The sequence below is a fragment of the Grammomys surdaster genome, unplaced genomic scaffold (genome assembly GCF_004785775.1).
Source record: "Grammomys surdaster isolate TR1022 unplaced genomic scaffold, NIH_TR_1.0 270, whole genome shotgun sequence".
In the NCBI taxonomy this organism is placed as follows: Eukaryota; Metazoa; Chordata; class Mammalia; order Rodentia; family Muridae; genus Grammomys; species Grammomys surdaster.
The window spans coordinates 241,256-262,202 of record NW_021604711.1 but is presented as its reverse complement, the minus strand read 5'-3'; the positions used below and the strand labels follow the sequence as shown (position 1 = coordinate 262,202).

The window sequence follows — 20,947 nt, the reverse complement described above, 5'->3', positions numbered from 1 at the left end:
TGAAGATACAGCTTCACTTCGTGTTGTATGGTAATAAATTTTGCTTTTGTAAGAGATTACTAATACATAATCCTTTTTACACATGACATTAGAGGTTTAAAAGGCAGAAGCCTTAAAGTGTACAGATATAATAATTGTGAAATTGTTAGACACAGCAGGCGGGCTCAGTTCATATTTAAGGGTGGGGAATGGGACATGTGTATTAATCCACATGAAAGAAAAGCATAAATAACTTTATTTCAGAAACAGACTAGCTTTTAAAATATTTAATTCTTGTTTGATTGTGTTGTGTATTATGTATGGACATGAAGTCAAAGAACAACTTTTGGGAGTTGATTCTCCTCTAATACCTTTGCAGCCTGCAATCCTTTTACACTTCCATAGTTATATTTTTAAAAGTTTGCCCCTCAACACACTCTTGTCAAAACATTACACTGCCCGGTTATGATTTTGATTTCTTAGTAAAAGCTAAAGGTCAATCACCACAGTCTATGGAAGAGCTAGAACCGAACTTAATTGCAAATACTGGTTACCACAAGCAGAGTACAGAGATAGTGATGTATGGATCACGTAAATATAAAGTCTCTTATGGCAATAGACCCAAGCAATAACAGAAAAACTACAGTCAGTTCTTGCCCAAACTGTACCATCTAATTCACAAACAAGTAATATTAAGAAAGCATTGATAAAACTCAAAATCATTTTATCAGTTAAGTGAGGCTTCTCACCTGTTGAAGAGGGTCTGTCTTCCCAGGCCCATCCTGGTGTCTGCCTGTGGTAATCACCCTCTGAATGTACAGAGGAGACAGAAGAGGGTCTTTCAGTTCCTAAGTAGCTTTGCCCAGGAATAGGAGATTTAGACTTCCTGCTGTTTGATTTGTTAATCAGCTTTGGTTTGCATACTCCTAAAAGTGAAATTCAAATTAAATTATTGATTACTGATAAATAATTTAAGTTTTCAGTGACAAAAACAAACCCTCCCAAAATGTTGACTATATAACACTAAGTGAAGAATCCAGATGGAGGCACATTCTCATCCTCTAACCTTAAAAGCATGGTGACAAAGGGAATGCCGCTGGCCTTAAGACTGTGTAGGTTATGGTAGGAACCATCTGCTTCCCTCTGCCCCCACCTCCACCTAGTTTAAAAGAAACTCCTGGAGAAGTAAAGGACAGGCTGCAGCAGATCTGCATTTACTTGAGGACTTCACAGAGACTCTGTACATCTCACTGGTGCTCTGTAGCCTCCCACCACACAGTTGACAGCACTCAGATATGACTGGGTTCTAAACCCACATCACTTAGCACATATTTTTCATCAGTGCCAACAGTTGCACCTTACCCCAGTTATATCACTTTAGCTTCCTAATAGTTGCCAACTGATTTTAAAGCACAGAAATATGTAAGCAATAAAAATTAGGAGAGCAGAAACAAAATTTTAATGTTTAGGTTATAGGGAGAAATAGGAGGCAAATGCTAAACGGTTATTGCCTTTACCTTTTTCTTAACCATAGAAAGATTTTTTTTTTAAACAGAAAACAGGAAACAAACCCAAAAATCATAAAAGATAATTTCTTTTTTTTTTTTTGTTTTGTTTTGTTTTTCGAGACAGGGTTTCTCTGTGTAGCCCTGGCTGTCCTGGAACTCACTCTGTAGACCAGGCTAGGCTCGAACTCTCGAACTCAGAAATCCGCCTGCCTCTGCCTCCCAAGTGCTGGGATTAAAGGCGTGCGCCACCACCGCCCGGCAAGATAATTTCTTAAAAGATAAAGGGATTGTATATAAATACTGAAAGCATAGTGTTCATAAGGTTTTTTTTGTAGGTTTGATTTATAGATTGTAAATGACTTCATACACTCTTGTATTAGTAATGCCAGACCCTATAGTTATGTTGTGTAATTGCAGACACAGTAATACTTGGGTCTGCAAGACCTGGGTTCTGGGATCTCAAGGACTGTAGGTTTAAACAATTTTCTTTTTAAAATTCTCTTTCTCTGAGGTGTATGGGGTAGGAGTACAAGTATCAGTTCTGCCTTCTGTCCTGTTGATCCTGGGGACCAAGCCCAGGTGAGCAGCGTCACTGCTGGCGCGTATGCCTGCCTTTGCCAGAAAGGCCCTTGCTTCCTTTCTGTCATCTCCTCTGGGACTTGCAGCTGCACTGAGATTTGTCTGTTTCTATTAGAATAGTAAATGACATAGCAAAACACACTTCTGGGGCCAGAGAGATGGTGCAGTAGCTAATAAGAACACTTGTTGCTCTTGCACAGACCGCAAGTTCAATTCCCAGCACACACTTGGTGGTTCACAGCCTTCTGTAACTCTAGTTCAGGTCGGTTCAACACCTTTTTCTAGCACATGCGTTCTCTCAGTAATCCTTCAGAACTTAGTGTAGCAGCAGAACACTAAAAACCTTACCTGAAAACCTTACCTGAATGAGGTGATGGGTCCCCTTCATCTCTCCGTGTCTCACTGCTAGTCACAACCGAGGTGCTGGCACTACCAGGCACAACTCCCACAGGATGGGGCATGACAACACCATGATCTTCAACTTTATCATCGAAACTTCCCATGAGAGCCTTTCTGATGATGTCTTCTAGACCAAGATTACTGGCAGGATCAGCAAAAGAATGGCTTCTTGAGCTTACTGCCCCTGAGGAGACAAAGCAGCTTACTTCTTGTTTCTGAGGCAGATCAAAGAAACCATGGGCTCTCCAGCTAGTGAATTCAGAGCACTCAGAAACTCCACAGTGAAATGCTGTATTCCGTGTCATCCCTACTACTTCTCTGTCTCGCTCCTTTCTTTCTCATCAAGTGTTTAAGGATCTTACCTGATGTGGTAACTGCTGGCAGATTGAAGATCTCTGTTCCTGGCTGAGCAGCTGCTGTATTCAAACAAATTAGGTTAACTGAGATGAGCTCATCATGACACAAAGTTTCAAGAATTTCTAGAATAAAAGTTAACCTTTTAATTTTTCTACATACATTTCATTTATTACGTGGAGATGAAATAAAAGTATTTCTTTGGGGGTAGGGAGGATATTAGGAAGTAAAGTCAGGTCAGGTTAAAAACTCAAAACAAATTAATTCAGAAAAGAGAAAGAAATGTCGCATCACTAAAGGGGGAAAGACACACACATACAAAAGAGGGGAAAGTTATTTGCAGAGCCGGAATCCAGGCTTCCTAGGGATGAAAGCCTGGTCTTCAGGAACCCTTGGAAAATGCTAGTAGTCAAGTTTGAGTATTTGGAGCAATGGTGCTCCCAGGGCTAAGTGAAAGCTCTGCACTTAGGGACTCCCTGGGTAAGAAGATTCTGCCGTGAGTCATCCATCACCTATTCCTGGTAACTGTACAACTTACAATGTGCAACTTGGATAGACATAGATGAAATGAAAATCAACTATAAAAGCATTTTGTGGCATAAAGGGAAGGGACCTGGAGATCTAAGTTGTTTCTATTACTTATTTGCTACTGAAAATGATAAAAGGAAAAAAAATTGTAATTATGTAGATGTGTAAACAAACGATACCTGAGCACTGTATACTATGGGAGGTAGACTTCTGCCAAAGGATGAGAGCCATTTATGAAGAACACATACCTAGAAATTAACATTCTTGACTAGAGCAGTCTGAAGCTGACAGGAAGAGGAGGGGGAGGGGCTGTAAAACAGCAACTACAAGCAACCCAGTGGGTGAAGTCAGACTGAAATAACACAAAGTTTATACAACTTACTTAGTGTGCCATTACTGACTGAACCACAATACACTAAAAAGTAACTCACTGAGAACAGGTGTGGTGGTATGTGTTAGTCCAGCATCTGGGAGGCAGAGGCAGGAAGATCTCTGTCCCAGAATAAGAAACTCTTTATCAAAAAGCCACACACATATACAAAAATTCAGATGAATACAATTTTATTTAGCTCAGACAATGGTAACACACTGTGGCCCTTCCTCCCTTTCACAGCTTAGTTAAATGTGCTGTTTTCATATATAGCTCAGCATCGCCTGTTAAATTAGTAAAAAATGCCATTTTCTACTTTTTGAAAAAAATATACACAGGATCTGTACAGCCCTAGCTGTCCTGGCCCTCTATGTAGACCAAGCTAGTCTCCAACTGCCGTTTTCTACATCCGTGGGGTCATATAATTTAAGTGCTTAATAAAGCCCTCAGATAATCAAGTCACAATGCAGTTTGAGGCCTCCTTGTTTTTTGATTTTTTTAAAAAAAATTATTTATTTATGAGTACTCTATCTGCACGCCGGAAGAGGGCATCAGAAGGTTGTGAGCCACCATGTGGTTGCTAGGAATTGAACCATCTCTTCAGCCCCAATGCCTTCTTATCTTAAAGGAGATGTGACATTTGTTTATAAACAATAGGAAAGAAAAGCACCTGAGAGCTGACCTAACAGAGGAGCTCAAGAAAGGAGTGGATTGACATCAACCAGTTAGGAAAGAACGGGAGCTTTGTGGCCAGTAGAGTGGATGTTCAGTTTTATTAAAGACCCTGTACTCTAGGGAAAAAAAAAAAAAAGAGTTGAACTTCAGATATCAATTCAAGGGGTTTCAGTATGAAATTCAGTTTTAAATGCTCCAAAATTAAAGTATGTTAGGGGAAAAGTGCTGAGAGCCCTGGAGAAAACAGCCAAGGGCCAGGTTACAGAAGAACTAACTCTACAAATGGGAAGCAGCACACTCAAAACCGTGAAGGCATCAGTAAAGTGAGTGGTTTGGGGGCTTTTGGTTTTTCAGTTCTATTTCCCAGTGAAGGCTAAATGGTACCCTAGAGCCATTGGTTCTTTAGTGTTTATAAATTCCTTTTTGTATAATCAGAGCTCTTACAATTAAAAAAAAATCCCAGGTTCGTGAGACTGGAGAGAGAGAGAGATGCCTCAATGATTAAGACCACTAAGTGGTCTTCCAAAAGATCTGGATTTGATTCCCAGCATCCATAAGACAGTTTAAAGCCAGCTGTAACTCCAGTACCAGGGACTCTTCTGGCTATTGTGATACATAAACATATACAGGCAAAAACATCCATACACATAAAATGAAAATAGTCCCAGACTCTTTAACACAGTTTTGTTACTTTGGCCTTAAAATGCCAGCACACTTTATCTCCTGTTAGGTAACTGTTTTCTTAACTAAACATTTGTGAGACCACCCATCAACACAGCTTAGTTTATTAGGAAATGCCCACTGAATCACCAGAGCTGTTATTTAGGACAGTGTAAATATACTATCAAAGGAAAAGCTATCAAGTCAAGTCAGCTTGATGAACTCACAGCATTATCTGTTAAGAATTTTACCTCACTAGTCAGACAAAACAATGCCAGGGTGAAATGGTCCCCAACAACCTGACTGTCCTTCAGCCTTTGGTCTCTATGCCTGGAAAGGTCATCTCTGAGATAAGAGAGTATGCACATACAAGCACCAGTTTTTTTTGTTGGTGATTTTTTTAAGAATATAAGCAGGTGAACCTTTAAAACTGGAATGGTAGTGTTTTTAGTGATGGATGGGTGTGAGAGTCTGACATTCCTGGTCAATATTATATAATTTCAAGAGAATCTGGGGCATTCCTATCCTGAAACCCCTTCCGCTATTGGATGTTATTGCTCACTTTTCCATAGTAAATCTATATTTGATGTACTAAAATGAAGAAAAGGGAAGCAAGATATGTTCACAACAAGTGATGTTAGGGTCATCCTTTTTCTCTAGAGACTCAGATTCAGTGAGCACTAGTCACACGTCTGCCTGGCAGTTCATTTTCAGAGCACAGAGTTTCTTTTGACAGAGTTAAGAGACTCGCAAATCATAGATCAGAGACAGGTCTCTCTAGATTCCCTATCATTGGTAAATTAATAAAACTAGCTGGAAGCAAAGGACATGCAAATAATAGTACAGCAGCGATCTGATCAGAACAAGGACATCAGCCTGAAGGAAATCGAGAGTCTGCCATACAGCCTTATGAATACATTACCAGCAACTGTGGAGACCCAGGACAGAACAGTTAAGGGGTACATTGGTAGAAGCAAGAGATTCAGGTTGGAATGTTGGGTTTGAGTTCCATCCCTATTACTACTTGTGTGGCCTTTATCAGTTATTAAACCTCTCTGACTCAATTTCCTTCCTTATTTATAAAATGAAGATAATTACATGTAGTGTTGTGCACAATAATAGCTACTTCATCTTTTTCAACAATTACTATTTTTTTTTAAAGACAGGTAAGTTTATCATAGTTGCATCTGTATGCTACATGATCGCACTGAGACCCTTGAGATCGTCAGGTCCTGGTAGGTTAGAAAACAGCTAGGACAAAGACGTGTACATTGTCCTGTCCGACGGATAACCAGAGCAAGGGGGATGGTGTTGACCATCTGTTTTTAGGTACACTGTCATGTAACTTAGCTGTTCAGGTCACTAGGAAGAATGGAAAGATACTCATACACTATAATAAGAACAATACATTTAGGACACATCATACCATTAATTTGAATTACTCAGAAGATTCCCAAAAGATAAGCTACATAAAGTAAGATAATATAACAAAGACATGTGAAGAACAATTAATCAAACAGGACTTGGAGGCAAGACTCACGAAGAACGTGTTTTTCAAATATTTGAAGATTTAAAAAAGTAGGGCAAATGGGCTTTAAAACAAGACAGAAATCAACAAAAACCTATATAGAATTAATTTAGTCATGCGTAAAGAAAAATGTGCCCTGGACTCAGCATTAGTTCTCAATGAAGATGAATGGCTTAAAAAAACACCCAAGTTCCTGATTCCTAAGAAAGAACTATTTGTGAATTTGCTGATTATAGGATCAAAATGCTCTATAAAAACCATCAAACTCAAGTACTATAAAAAAAAAAAAAAGGCAACATTGGAGATAGCATTGTTAATGCATGTTTTATTTAGGGTTCATGAAAGAAATCCCACTTACCCATATCAGAGTCACCTCCACCAGAGGAGTTCAACTTACGAAAAATTTCCTGCTTCTTTGATTTAACCATGGGCGAAGTGCTTTCAAGCTTGGTGAAGAATGACGGCAAGTAGCTTATACTTCCTGGTGATCGAGAATCACTCCTGTCAAGAATAGAGTTCAATCTGTTATAATCGTGTACTCCTAACCTTAGAACACTCCTTTAAATAACAGGCACAGAACATTCAGAAAACTGCTGCTTTCCACTCTATGTTGGTTACAAACCCTACAAAGCATATGTGACCATGAACTCATTAGGAAATAGTCTAATGCTTTTCAGTACTGAAAAATGAAACAGCAAAATCAGTATTAAAATAAAGATGATCTACTGAAAGATCTGTCTGTCTGACTAATCTATCTATCTAGTTGGTTTTTTGAGGTAAGAGTCTTATGAAGCTCTGACTGTCTCACTTTGTAGACCAGAATGGTCTTGAACTCATATCTGCCTGCCTCTGTTTCCTCAGTGCCACCATGCTTGGCTAATCTACAGCACAAATTCTTATAGGATAAAGTGATAAAGTAATAATTAGAAAACTTATCAAGGTTTTTTTTTTTTTGCTTAACAGCACAAACTATCATTATATAAGTCAGGAACTAACATACTAGCAACATTGTCTTTTAAGTGCACTAGTTGTGACTAACAAACTTGCCTGTAAAATAGCAAAAGCTCACATCTAGCCAATCATTAGTTGGACTTTAGCAAAATAGCTGTAGTATCTACATAAAATGGCCTAATTATAAGACAAACAATAGAAAAGGACAGAGTCTTTTTTTTGTTGTTTTTTGGTTTTCTTTTTTTTTTCTGAGACAAGGTTTCTCTGTGTAGCCCTGGCTGTCCTGGAACTCACTCTGTAGACCAGGTGGTCTCGAATTCAGAAATCCGCCTGCCTCTGCCTCCCAAGTGCTGGGATTAAAGACGGGTGCCGCCACTGCACGGCTAAGAACTGAATCTTAGTACAAAGAATCTCATATTTCATTGGTAGCTTCCTATATTCAAAGTTCAGAAAGCCGCCCTAACAAAGATGGTAACAGAACGTATCACAACCTCATCTGGTCATATGTATTCATTTACTATTGAAACACAAGAACACTAGCTGTGAACAAAGACAAAAGAGGGAAAAATGGTCCCCGTGCATAAAAATTCAATTTTAGAAACCATGTAATTACTTTCTTCCTCATTTTGTTGAAGGTAATAATTTAATAATTTATATACAATAAATTCTCAGAAATTCACCAGCAGAGTTAGACCTGTTTTAAACTGGATGTTCCTCTCCCTACGAGTTTTGGCCACCATCAAATCGTGTATTTGTCTCTCGGGTGCTAATACCAAGAAAACAGTGTGCTTTTGAAGAAAAGGAACTCGGACAACAGAGAATACAATATAAGGGTGAGACAGCAGGAAACAAAGCTTTGTAAGCCTGATCCCAAGGAATGCAAATGCCGTGCTAGTGACTGTGTTCTATGCAGTGTGTCTTAGTCAAATAACTCTGGTGACCTATAGAACAATTAGGGACAAATGAAGACTGCTCAGTAATTAGATCAAAGTGGTAAAAAGAAAATGTACAAGGCACTGTGCTCTATGTGCAGTCCTGAATACTTGACATAGGATAACTATTCTATGTTGGCTGACCCACTGCCACCAGATGCTCAAGTAAGGTTTTGAAAAAGGTCTAAAACAACTAACTTCCAGGAGTAATGAAGTTTCTCCAGCTTACTGAAGTGATGTTTTGGCTAGCAGTATTATGAGCCAAAGTATTAATATTATCCAGTAGTATTAGCTCATGGGAAAAATACTCCTAGATGTTCTTCCCAGAGTCTTTACAAGAACCAGAAAGAGAAGAGAAGCAGTGATTTAAGTAAAGCCTCAGGCACAGCCTGCCCCTAAAAGGAGTTGGGGCAAAGACATCTGTGCATCCTGCTCACCTTTGCTCAGCAGGGTCCACTCCCCTTTGTGACAAGAGCAGCATGCTGTCCTGCTTCTCATGCACAGCAGGACCTTGGGGTGGGGAGATGGGCTCATAGGGCTCTGATGGGATGTGACTCCTCTCTGGAGATTTTCCAGGCCTGCTGGGATAGAAAATGTAATATTTTGGGTTGTACTCAATCTGAGGCCACCTCTGATTTAACGTCTGCATTTACTATCATAGCTACATAGAATCTTATAAATGACGGAATTTCCCAGCCCAATCAGTTTTACCCTGTTCTTAAAATTGTGGTGGTAGTTTTTTCAGGTTTATTTATGAACCTTTAACCTTGTATCCATCAACACCCACATGCAGGAGAAAAGGCCTGATTTATCTTCAGATCTTGTCCTTTTTTGGCTTAACATTTAGTTTACATAAACTTCAACCATATATTTTTTTTAATGTAAAAATAAGCATGCATATCTTCATACCTCTTTTCCCCAATTATCAGCCACTTTCCTATGGCTGATAATGCACATTCTATTCTAAAACTGCACGACTCCCTTGGGTATGGATCAGTGGTAGGCCATTTGCCTAGTCTCAGTTGCATTCCCAGAACTATGACAGCAAAATGGATTATGTAAATATTTTAAATGATAAATAAGTTAATTTTGCTAAGAACAATGAAAGAAATTAACCATCATCTTTCAGATTCGTGGATGTAGATTATAAGTAGAGAAGCCAATTGGAATCCCTCTTCATAAATGTCATCAATTGTTCCAAATCTGTAACATAATAGTTGTTTGTCTGTCTATATATCTGTCTATGTATCTATGTATCTATTTATGGTGTGGGTGTCTTACTGTTTTTCAGAGCTATATTCAAAGACCCTGTCTCAAAGGAAAACCCCTACCCCCAACCCCCAAAAAGAGAATAAGCATGCTTTTCTCGTATCTTTAAGATCGTTAGGTTTTTTAAAATGCGTATGTCTACTATTTGGTTCAGAACAGTCCAGTGTAGCATGGAGATAGGTGGGGGATGGGGTAGGGAAGTAAGAATAAAACCAAAAACAGCTGGCCAGTTGCTGTATTAAGGATGCACATGAGGTTTTCGACTGTGTTTTGTTTGATTCAGGATATCTACATAGCCCAGGCTGGCCTCAAACTCACAGAAATCTGTCTGTCTCTGTCTCCACATGTTGGGATAAAAGGTGTGAGTCACCACATCTTGTGGTTTTCTATTTTTAAGACCAGCCAACTTCTTTTTTGAGACAGGGTCAGTTATCTGCCTGTCTCTGTCCAAAGTGCCATCTGTACCTGGCTCATTTGGAGGGATAATCATCTCCTGTAAATCTCCTTGTACCTAAGCATTGGTTTCCACTTGTCTGATTCATCCATCCTCTGTATATTCAGAGTATTTGCAGAGGGTCTTTGTTTTATTGATAGTCATTCTTGTTTTTAGCATTCTTATGAATTTCCTATTTAAATATAATTTTACATCAAACGATGCTTAGTGTATTACTTTGAACTAAAACCTCTGCTTCCCTTTTTTTTTTTATAGAATTTAGAACATTGTTAACAAATAATACAAGTGATCAAGCCCTGGGGCCTTGTCCATGTGAGGCAAGTGTGCCGAGACAGAACTGTGTTCATGGCCTGCTTTTCTGTTATTGCTATTGAGTTTTTTGAGATGGTCTCATTATTTAGCCTAGACTAGCCCCAAGCTTCATATCTTCTTGCCCCTGCCTTCTGAGTAGCTAGAAATACAGGCATGTACCTGCCTAGCCTTAGAAAGCACTTTGAAAGACTACTCAAACTTTTGCAAAGACCACCCAGCTACTTTTGAATATATATTGATCCATACAGTAGACATCCTGACAATAACAGACAGGAGAAAAATACCCCTAGTTCCACTTTCCAGAGAATAAGGGCAAATGATATTTGATATGAGAAATGACTCTCCTAACTTATAGACATATTTAAATTATCTTATTGCTGTAAAATTTATGCTTGGTACAAAACAAAACTATACCTTCCCCGGGATTTATCCACAAGATTTTCTGGAGAGACTCTAGGACCTGGTCTGGGATGCAAAACAGTCTGAGACTGGGATTCTGGGCTGTAGCGACTTGACGTTTTAGTTCTTCCAGGTGTGGACGACAAAGCAGATGGTGATGTTTGGAATGTAGAAGTAGAAGGCTGTGAGGGAACTTGATTTCTAGCAAAATCTTGTGTGATAATTTGCTGTAAATCAGAAAAAGAGAAAGTCAGGAAGCTGTTAAATATCTCCCAAGAGAGCTCCAGCTGAACTCAGCTTGTTTTGCATTTGTTAGTTTGTGTTTCATTCTGAGTACAAAACAGCCTTAAACTCAGCAGTAATCCTGCCTCAAAGTCCTGACTGCTGGGATATGTGCCCCCATGCCAGCTTAACCTGGTCACAGCTAACCATTGAACTTATCAAGGAGTTCCCAATGGAGGAATTAAGAGTGAAGACTGTAGGAGCTGAAAGGGTTTGCAACCCCATGAGGAGATACCAACCAACCAGAGCTCCCAGGGTCTAAACCACCAGCCTGGGAGCACATAGGGAGGGATCCATGGCTCCAGCTGTATATGTAAGGGAGGATAGCCCTGTCAGGCATAGGTGGGAGAGGAGATCCTTGGACCTATGAAGGCTGGATGCGGAGTGTGGGGGCGGGTAGGTAGGGACACATCCGCAGAGAAGCAGGAGGAGGGGCGATGGGATAGGGGCTTCCTGGGCTGGGGGAGGTGGGGGGTAAAGGATAACATATGGAATGTAAATAAAATATCCAATAAAAAAAAAAAAAAGAAAATGACTTTGGGCTAGAACAGGGAAGCTCAGATATTTTGATCATCCTGATAAGCCCTTAGAAACAGTGATCATGGGAGTGTTCACAGAATTTTGTTTATTGCCTTGCTTGTTCTTTGAGTATTTGTGTTTATTGTCTTGCTTGTTTCTTGACTATTTGCATCTATTATATTGCTAGTTCCTCAACCTAGAACTGACCTTAATACTTGCATGTAATTAAAATGGTATAAAAGCAAAAAGGAGGAGGATGAGATAGAGGGTTCTAGGGAGGGGAAATGAGGGAATCTGTAATGTAAGTAAATAAAATATCCAAAAAAAAGGGGAAAAAAGAAAAAAAGATTTTCTTGTTTAAAAAAAAAAAAACAAAGCACCACCTGATTTCTGCATAATTCAGTAATAATAATAGAAGTGGGGAAAGACTTACACAGATGTGGTCAGCCAGTGTGATCAGTCGGTGGGTCCTGGGCACCTGTCCCATCCCCTCTGGCTGGGAAGAGGAGGGCAGTGGTGGCTGTTGCTGTGGAGATGGTGATTCCTGCTGGGACCGATAATGATGCAGTGGTCCTTCATACTGTCGAGTGGACTCATCTAATAGACAGTAGGTAGATATATTATCCCAAGGATGCTGCTGCCCCACACTCAGTATCAAATATAGAGCATAACTCAGAAAAATGTAAGATACGATATGCACCTATACACAAAACTTATATATCTTGGAACAAAAAACATCCACTGATTTTTTTTTCTACTGTGCTTGTCAGAGTGAGTATGCGCATGTAGGCCAAGGCTGATGTCGAGTCTCTTTCCTCTACTGCTGTCTACCTTTTTATTTTTTGAGACAAGGTCTCTCGGTGAACCTGAAGCTCATGGATTCAGTAGGGCTGGCTAGTGAGCGGAAGGGATCGCCCGTTCATGCTCCCTGCGCCTCTTGCTCCAGTGCTGGGGTTACAGGACTCAGTACTGTGCTGAGTTTTTCACATGGATTCTAGGTATCTAAATTCAGGTCCTCATGCTTGTGCACCAGTTACTTTAGATCTGTTTTCAATAAACTATGCACAAAAGAGTATTAATAGTTGAATAGTGTATTTTGTTAGTACAGCTCTAAATGTTTCTAGAGTAGATTACTCGGCAATAAGTTAGTCTTACCATGGCCTAGACAGGAAATTAGAAGCAAATGTTAACGCAAATAAGAAACACAGAAGTGGCAAAACAGACATACTTTCTGCTTGATTTGCCTTAACCATCTCTGGCTGATAGGCCTGTGGTTTTTCCTGGGGTGGTGCAGGTGAGTTGGCAGGACTTATCACCTCAATAGCATCACTAGGTGCTTCATACCTGTGAGAAGACACTTTAAGAAAAGAACCTTATTTTAAAATAAATCCATAGAAAATTTAAAATGTGCAAGTTCTTCAAAGCTATTTGCATATTTTAGTTTTTTGATTCTGCTAAAGTCCAGTAGCATTCCATACTAGCAATAAAATAAAACTTAATCAACTCCATAGACTGTTAAAGGTGCCTCTGTGCAAGGTTGTATGTTTTTAAAGCATGAGATAAAATTAAAAACACATTTGTGATAAGCCCCTGGGAGCTTGAAAAGAAATCACAGGCTAACATCATCAAAGGAGATTAGTAAATGAGTGAGGGGTAGATCTCAACAACTGATTCCAATAATTCCATTTCTGTGGAACAATCTGATCTTAGCAAAACAGGCCATAAAGCTGGTTCATTATGCCAAGACCGTTATTGCTGGTAAAACACTGTAGTGGAGAGAGTGGTACATCCATCTTCAGGTCATCACATTTGTGGTGTTGACCAGCCAGGAACAAATTAAAATCAGGTGATGTTGAGAAAGACAAGATTTTTGTTCAGACATGTGTCCAGTGCCACACGATGGAAAGGGAGGCAAGCAGAAGACTAGAGCACATTTCCATGGTCTGTTTGAGCAGAAGCCAGGTCAGGCTGCTAGATTCACTCACACAGATGGCAACAAGAACAAAGGCATCACAACCTGGCGAGAGGACACCCTGAGAGAGTATTTGGAGCATCCTAAAAAAGGACATCCCTGCAACAAAAATGATCATTGCTGGAATTAAGAAGAAAGGAGTGGGCAGACCTAATAGCTTATCTTTAAAAAGCTGCTAATCACTAAGTCCGCTGCTTTTTTACAAAACAAATGTCTCATGGCTTTTAATATGTATCATAATTTAATTCATAAAGACCAAAATTAAGATCATGAATGGCTAATAATGTTTTTGTTAGAAGTCCTGATTTCAGTAAAATTGATGTGTGGAAAAAACCTAAAATGCTATAATGATTTTCTCAAATAATACATTGTGAAAGTGAACAGGAGTGGTGGGAAATATGTGAAGAAAATAACTTCAAAAAGGAGAGAGAGGGTATCAACCAATTCTAGAAGATGCCCACACAGATCCCTCTAAGATATAGACAACTCTCCAGAAAATGGATGGTCTCTGTAGATACATGTCACAGGCAGCTTTCTATAAACTTGCCATGCTTCAGAGTTGATACTTGGGGAGAGTCAGGTAGAACTTCCTTAAGAAATTTCTCCTGTTAGAGGCCATGTACAGGCTATAACAGAGCCTGAGTCAGGGCTGTGACCTTAGCTGTACACAGGCATAGAAGATGAACTACATGACCACTGCATACTGCTCTTAATATTTAAGTGAGCATCTTTCCATACCTGTCAGGAAAACAATGCCTAGAAGCTAAAATAGACCGCTATATTGTGAGTAACTGTTAATCGTCACTGCTTATGATCAAGCATCTTAGATGACATGAACTACCAGTGTTCTGTCAACATGCCCTCTAATTGCAAACTACTTTCATGTAACTCTCCAAGATTGGGGTGCAAGGTAAAGGCTGAGGGAGGCTCTCAAGAGTTACACTGAAAATGACACTGAGTAGTTGTCACTAGGCTGTGTATCACACAGGATGTTGGCCAGTGACAGAAAAGATAACTTCACTCAAAAGTAAGAACACAGAGATCTAAGAATTTGGCCTTTCTGTTTTCAGACTGTGGAAAATACTCCCAAAGCAAAGTTTGGTATCAGACACTGACTGCAGAGTATTTATATTTAGTCCATGACTCCCTTCCGAGATGTCCTCCATTGCACTCTTCCCGTCTCGATAAACCAAAAACCAAAAAAAAAAGAAGAAGAAGAAGGAAAAAAAAAGAAAGAAAAAAGAAAACCTATGTTGTACACATTCTTAATTTTAGGTTAAAGGCGGTGTTTCTTCTACAGTTCATTACCAAGCTGCCTACTTCTCTCAGAAAATGTTGACAACTTGTAATTGCATAAGTGGATACTCTTAGATAAAGACATTTCTGCTACCCAGTGCTACTGCATTTCCTTCCTGGAGACACCACAGACATGGCAATGTGATTAAACTGTTCCCGATATAACACAGCCGCTTGTTCTCGTCTAAACTTTCAGTAGAATAGAATTTAGGTCATATGTAGGAAAATTTTAAATGACATTAACTCATACATTTACTTCTGTGTATGGGGCCTGTACCACTGCATCCATGTGACGTCAGCTGGCGCCAGTCAATTCTCCCCTTTCACTGTGGGGCTCGGATCATTAGATTTGGTGGTAAGTGCCTTTACCAGCTGACCTTATCTCATCACCCAGAAGAAATTTTAAAAATACTGCATTTTTGTGTACTATTTTGATTCTAACTTAGATCAGAATCCAATTCTCAAGAAAGATGGCAAGTGAATACCAGTCACTAACTACAAGCTTGCTTTTAAACTACCTTAGGAAAAAAAGGATAGAAGAGGCCTTGGGAAGATTGGTGAACCTAGCAGACAATTCCTGAGAGCACAGATCTTGAAGATACTCCTGTTACTTTTCAGAATCTCTACTTCCCATCTAGCCACTTTTAACTACCCTCCTGTTTTCCCCTAGATAATATGATTCTTCGGACATGGGGTATGTAAATCATAAGAATACTGGAAGATACATTTTTGCACCCACAATACTTCTCCCATATTACTGTCAAGCATAAGGATTGTTTCATACCAGGACGGGCTTTACCTAAAGAATAAAGTAATTCTTTACTCAGATATCACATTGTGAAACTCAGATTGAGATACATACAGCTACTAGAAGAGTCTGAACTTTGAGAGCCACGTTCCCTCGCATCCTTGTCCGAGGCAATTTGCCGGGTGATGATCACGTCTATGAAGTTAGCTGCAGTAATGGTAGTCTTCCCTCGGGTCCTTAGCTCTTCCTCATATCTGGATTTTGGAGGAGGCCCTTTATCTTTCCCAGCCTCAGAATACACTACTGAGGCATGAGGCTGGGGCTTGCCACTTGGAAGGGCTGAAGAAGTGCACACACACTGAACAGATCTCTTCTCCACCTCCAGGTTTTTCTGCTCTAGCTGCTGCTGTTCACTAACTGCTGCTGACCTGCTTCTCAAATTTTCTTCTAACCTGGCAGCTTCATGCTTACTCTCTTTTGTTTTGGAAACATCCATCTGGGGTGCAGAAGCTGCAGCATCCACAAGAGCAGCCAGGGCATCCGCAGCAGTGTTGTAACGGGAGGCTGGCAGGCCTTGACTGATCGAAGGGCCCCCAGAAGGCAGTGGCCTGTAAACAAAATAAAATAAAGGCACTTAAGGGAAGAGTATGGGGGAGAGGGAATGCATGTTAGGGAAATGAAAGAACAGATTGCATTTAAAAAGAGCTTAGGAAGTAGAGAATTTTGGTCAGTGGTTTAAAGTTCAAGATGGCTCAGCAAGTAAAGTCACTTGCTGCCAAGGCTCATAGTCTGAATTCTAATTTCAAGACCCACCTACATGTAGAGAGAAACAACAGACTCCACAGGTTGTCCTTACATACATATAGTCATCCATAAATGTAAGATTAAAAACACATGCAAGAGATGTACTTATTTTGGTCAAAATGTTTATGAGTCCAAGAGACTGACATGATTCGTAGCTGAGCAGTTGGATCCAAAGGTGTAATTACACTTGTTCCATTGGTTCCCTGGAAAACACTGGGTCTCTGTTGCAACATAGTCTCCTGAGTTCTTACTGAAGGGGAAGGGGAACGAACATATCCATGGCTGCCAGGGCGGCCTGGCTGATCTGAACCTGAACAGGAGTAAAAGAAAAAGTCAGACTGATAATCCAAAAGAAGCAGCTACAGAAATAAAGGCAGCAAAGTGTACAGAATTTTTAATTCCTAGTATTGCTAAGCAGAAAATGAGAAGAAACTTGATACTATACTTTCTAGAAATGGACTTTTAAGTTTCTCAATAAAGATACAATAAAACCCAACAAAAATAGAACAAAATTTCAGCTGTCATTTATTGTCATTTCCAGTCTTGTTAGGAGTTCCCACCTTGATTCCAAAAAGGAGAGAGAAGAGGCACCAAGGCAGTGCTCCACATCTCAGGCATGCATCCTGAAGACTAGGCTGCAGATTCTAATTTAGTATGAGCTCACAATCACAATGGGTATAACACCCCATGAGTCACAGTGAAGATGACATGAGACAGTCTCTCACTGGCTGACAGCCCACTGTGTAACCCTCTCCAGCTCTGCTATTCTTAGCACATGGTACCACAACTGGTGTAGCCACGCTTGTATGGCAAGCACTTTGCCAACTAAGCTGTCTTCCCTCCCTACCCACTCCTCTATTCTATGTCACAATTACATTTGTCTCCGCAAGCTTGCTCTTGTGAGACTGAATCTTTGCAGTGCCCCTGCCCTACCCCCCAAATTTGTCTTCCATAGCTACGCTTCTTTGAGGCGTCAGAGTTTTACTCATTTACTGCTCTCATAGCAGAGCCAGGAGAATCTTAAACTCTAATTCCCTCATCAATTTTTCTCTACTTTCCTTGTACTGTGTTTTCACTCCAACTTTCTACCTCTTTCTTTGCTAGACATTTTAACACGAACTTATTCCTACAGCCAGTATGACTTCAGCCAGACTTTTTGGCTGTTTCCTCCCTTCTCAATATACTTTGGAATACATCACTATTTTTACAGGACCAATTCCTAGAAGTAGAACTGCTAATGAAGTAGCCTTTACATTTTTTATGCACAAGAGTGACCCCCTTTACATGACATCTATCATGTATCAGCTTCTGTGAATATCAGTTCAGTATCTGATGAGGAAACAGTATTTGACGTTTTTACCTGTTACTTTGTACATCAGTGGGATCAACACCTTTTTAAAACCTAGTCCCTACCAAAGTTATATATCATTTGAATTTGACTTTAATTTTTTTCATAATCTACATGGACCCAATATTATGTCACTACCACATAATTTATTAATTACAGGCATTTTTTAAGGATAAGATAGTAGTAATTTTTCTTATTTATAAATAATGGGTTACATTTAAATGTGCTTTGGCTTTAGAACTGCATTAAATACTGCTGAACATAAGTCATCAGCAGTAAGAAGACTGGATCAAACGTGATGATTAGCTTTAGGTTCCTTCTATCTGCTGAGGATACCACCGATATCAAAGGGTTCGTTCCCTCATGAAAACACAAACTCTCTTGCAATTATGTCTTCATTTCTGTAACTACCTGTGTAACCATCATCTCTGCCTCCTTTTTCCTATACCTACATTGCCCTTGGATGGCATCTAGAGACTTACCGCCTCCTCTCCACACCTCCCAGTGGAAACCTCTTGGCCAGGGTTCCAACTCTTATGGATCAGCCTGTGTTCCTAAGTGTCACATCAGTGTGTCTGACAATATGGGACTACTAAATGGCTTAGGTTTTTTTTTATTAAAATAATTGAGAAAGACAAATGTAAAAAGAGATGGCTCAAATACCTGTCAGATCAATTATGTCTAAAATAAAAATAATCCTTGCTCTCTCTGATTGTGATCACATCACATAGACATAATTCCTACTCATTTTTATTATGAATGTCAGGATGATGGCAAATGTACAATCCTCCTGCCTCAGCTTCCTGAATGCTGGGTGTGGTAGAATGAATGAAAATAGCCCCTATAGGTTCATAGGGACTGGGACTATTAGGAGTTAGGAGTTATGTCAGAGTAGGTGTGGACTTGTTGGAGGAAGTGTGTCACAGGTTTCAGAAACTCAAGCTAGGCTCATTGTCATTCTCTGTGTCTGCTGCCTGCAGATCCAGAGCCTTCTGCAGCATCATGTCTCCCTGGATACTACCATGCTTTCTACCATGATTATAATGAACTATAAGCCAGCCCCACTTAAATGTTTTCTTTTAGAAGAGTTGCCGTGGTCATAGTGTCTCACAATAAAACCCTAGATAGGACACTGGGTTATACGCATATGTGCCATCAGGTCTGGCTCAGCTTAATCTGCAGCCTATTCTTATTTTTCAACCTACTGAGTTATTGTCGATATCCTTTGATTCTGCTTCTGTGTTCTCAGCAATTTCTTTCTGGCTATTCTCTGCACCTCAATGTTCCATACAACCATTTGCACATACATGAGTTCCTGAGAGAGTTTCAACAGCCCATACCCAACTTCAGTATTCTAACACATCCCACACCACATTTTAAGAAAACCACCTAAACTTCAAGATGCCATGTCTCCTTGTAACCATATTCTTCTAACCATTCACTCTAGAACTGGAACTGTTCTTTCAGCTTTAAGAGTCTCAGACCCAATATTTTCAGAAACAACGGAAGACCCATGTTGCTCAAGCCCAATCAGAATGATACTTAAGTCATGGAAAGTTCCTTCCAACTTCTACAGCACTTTTGATTGTACTTCATATACACTGTCTTTCTGTCTTACAATTCTTGTTTGCCTACATAGAATAATTAAGCATAATGCCCTACAGGAAGTTACCAAGATCTGTTCCCTAGGGTCAGAGCCTCTCACTGACCTGGTCGCAGGTAGAGGTCAGTGGGAGCAGCAGTCATCCTTTCCCGCTCGCGCTCACGTTCTCGCTCCCGCTCCCGCTCACGTTCCCGTTCCCGCTCCTTCTCCCTTTCCCGCTCTCGCTCCCTCTCAGCACTTGCAGCTGCTGCAAGGTGTGCTGGGTGCCCTGTAAAACATGAATCTGCAACTTAAAGAAAAAACTGTCAGCCCATCATGTTACATGTGTAAATGACTGAAAAGTTTCAGAAAGCTCCAAATATAACTGTATCACATGTATTTAGTAAGTCTTAGATAGCAAATGGGGCACAGTATAAGCATGTAGGGCATTTGTGGAGAATTTAGTTAATAGGAATGTAATTTAAATGAAAAGCAGAATGGGAGAAAGATGTTCAGTCGTCTTCTGCAGGCTCAATCAGTCTTGTTAGAGATGTATAAATTTTAAGCAATTTTGTCTGAGAAACAGACAGCATTATTTTATATGTATATGCTTTCCATAGAAAAATATTTATTTTCTGGAACATCTGTTCCCTTTTCTTCTAGAACAAGCCAGATATGTATCATGGAACATCTTACCTGGAGACAAGGAAGCAGCGTTGTAGGGCCTGGAAGGGAAAGTCATCTGCGTACCAGGAATATAGGTGATTCTGTCCATGGGAGGAGTGCTTGCTCCCCCTGCGTGAGGCACTAAGATTGTTGGAGGCATATTGGTCAGGTCAATGATTCCTATCCAAAGACAAATACAGTTTATTTATCTTAGGTATTACTATGAACTGACATCTAACTCCAGAAGTATACATGGCTTTCCATTCTATCTCTTTAAAACACACTGATAATTTGCATTCAATATAAGGAAAAAGGTTTTTAAAATGATCATTGCTTCTCAAGACCCTTTCTAAACCTAAACAAGATATGAAAACACTGAGCTCTACAGAAGTAACCTCAGATATGAAGATATTACAGAAAACACAGACTTCAAACACTTGATGGCTTATTTTGATGTTCACCTTAAGATCTCTTCTCAATATATTATTTTATTTGCTTTCAAGGGCAAAAGTCTACACAGGCAAGTATAAACTTCATTTATGTCTTTCCATCATTCATTTAACAAGTACTTATTAATTACTGGCAAATGTAAAAAAAAAATTCTACACACCTCTTGTAGCTGGATAAGGGAGACCCAGTGGCTGCTCTCGTGGGGACAGTCCCCTGGTAACATCAGGGCGCAGATTCACTTGCATCTGCTGTGAGGTAATGTAATCATTTAGGATTGTCTGTCTTGTATTCTCCATTGCATAAAGCTGGTACTGACTTGGGTATCCTGGGGTTGGTGAAAGCTGTCTCTGAAACAGGTAAGCAGCAGCTGCTGAGTGAAAGAA

General features: G+C 39.8%; 1 protein-coding gene and 1 pseudogene across 24 annotated transcripts in view; one reads left to right on the top strand and one right to left on the bottom strand.

The window, feature by feature from the left end:
- Ncor1 (nuclear receptor corepressor 1) overlaps positions 1-20,947 on the bottom strand; it is a 150,633-nt gene that overhangs the window by 3,059 nt on the left and 126,627 nt on the right. For 18 of the 24 annotated variants that reach the window (XM_028776610.1, XM_028776609.1, XM_028776612.1 and 15 more), the window contains 13 exons: positions 20,725-20,934; positions 20,145-20,294; positions 19,576-19,737; positions 16,663-16,828; positions 15,829-16,322; positions 12,927-13,055; positions 12,132-12,295; positions 10,913-11,124; positions 8,901-9,044; positions 6,939-7,081; positions 2,828-2,881; positions 2,428-2,649; positions 729-905 (listed from right to left, as the gene is read on the bottom strand). In XM_028776610.1, the coding sequence (XP_028632443.1) occupies positions 729-905; positions 2,428-2,649; positions 2,828-2,881; positions 6,939-7,081; positions 8,901-9,044; positions 10,913-11,124; positions 12,132-12,295; positions 12,927-13,055; positions 15,829-16,322; positions 16,663-16,828; positions 19,576-19,737; positions 20,145-20,294; positions 20,725-20,934 (2,427 nt within the window). The remainder of the gene's footprint in view (positions 1-728; positions 906-2,427; positions 2,650-2,827; positions 2,882-6,938; positions 7,082-8,900; positions 9,045-10,912; positions 11,125-12,131; positions 12,296-12,926; positions 13,056-15,828; positions 16,323-16,662; positions 16,829-19,575; positions 19,738-20,144; positions 20,295-20,724; positions 20,935-20,947) is intronic. The other 6 variants (XM_028776628.1, XM_028776633.1, XM_028776615.1 and 3 more) reach the window with 4 other exon arrangements.
- On the top strand, positions 13,436-13,856 carry LOC114628597 (annotated as a pseudogene).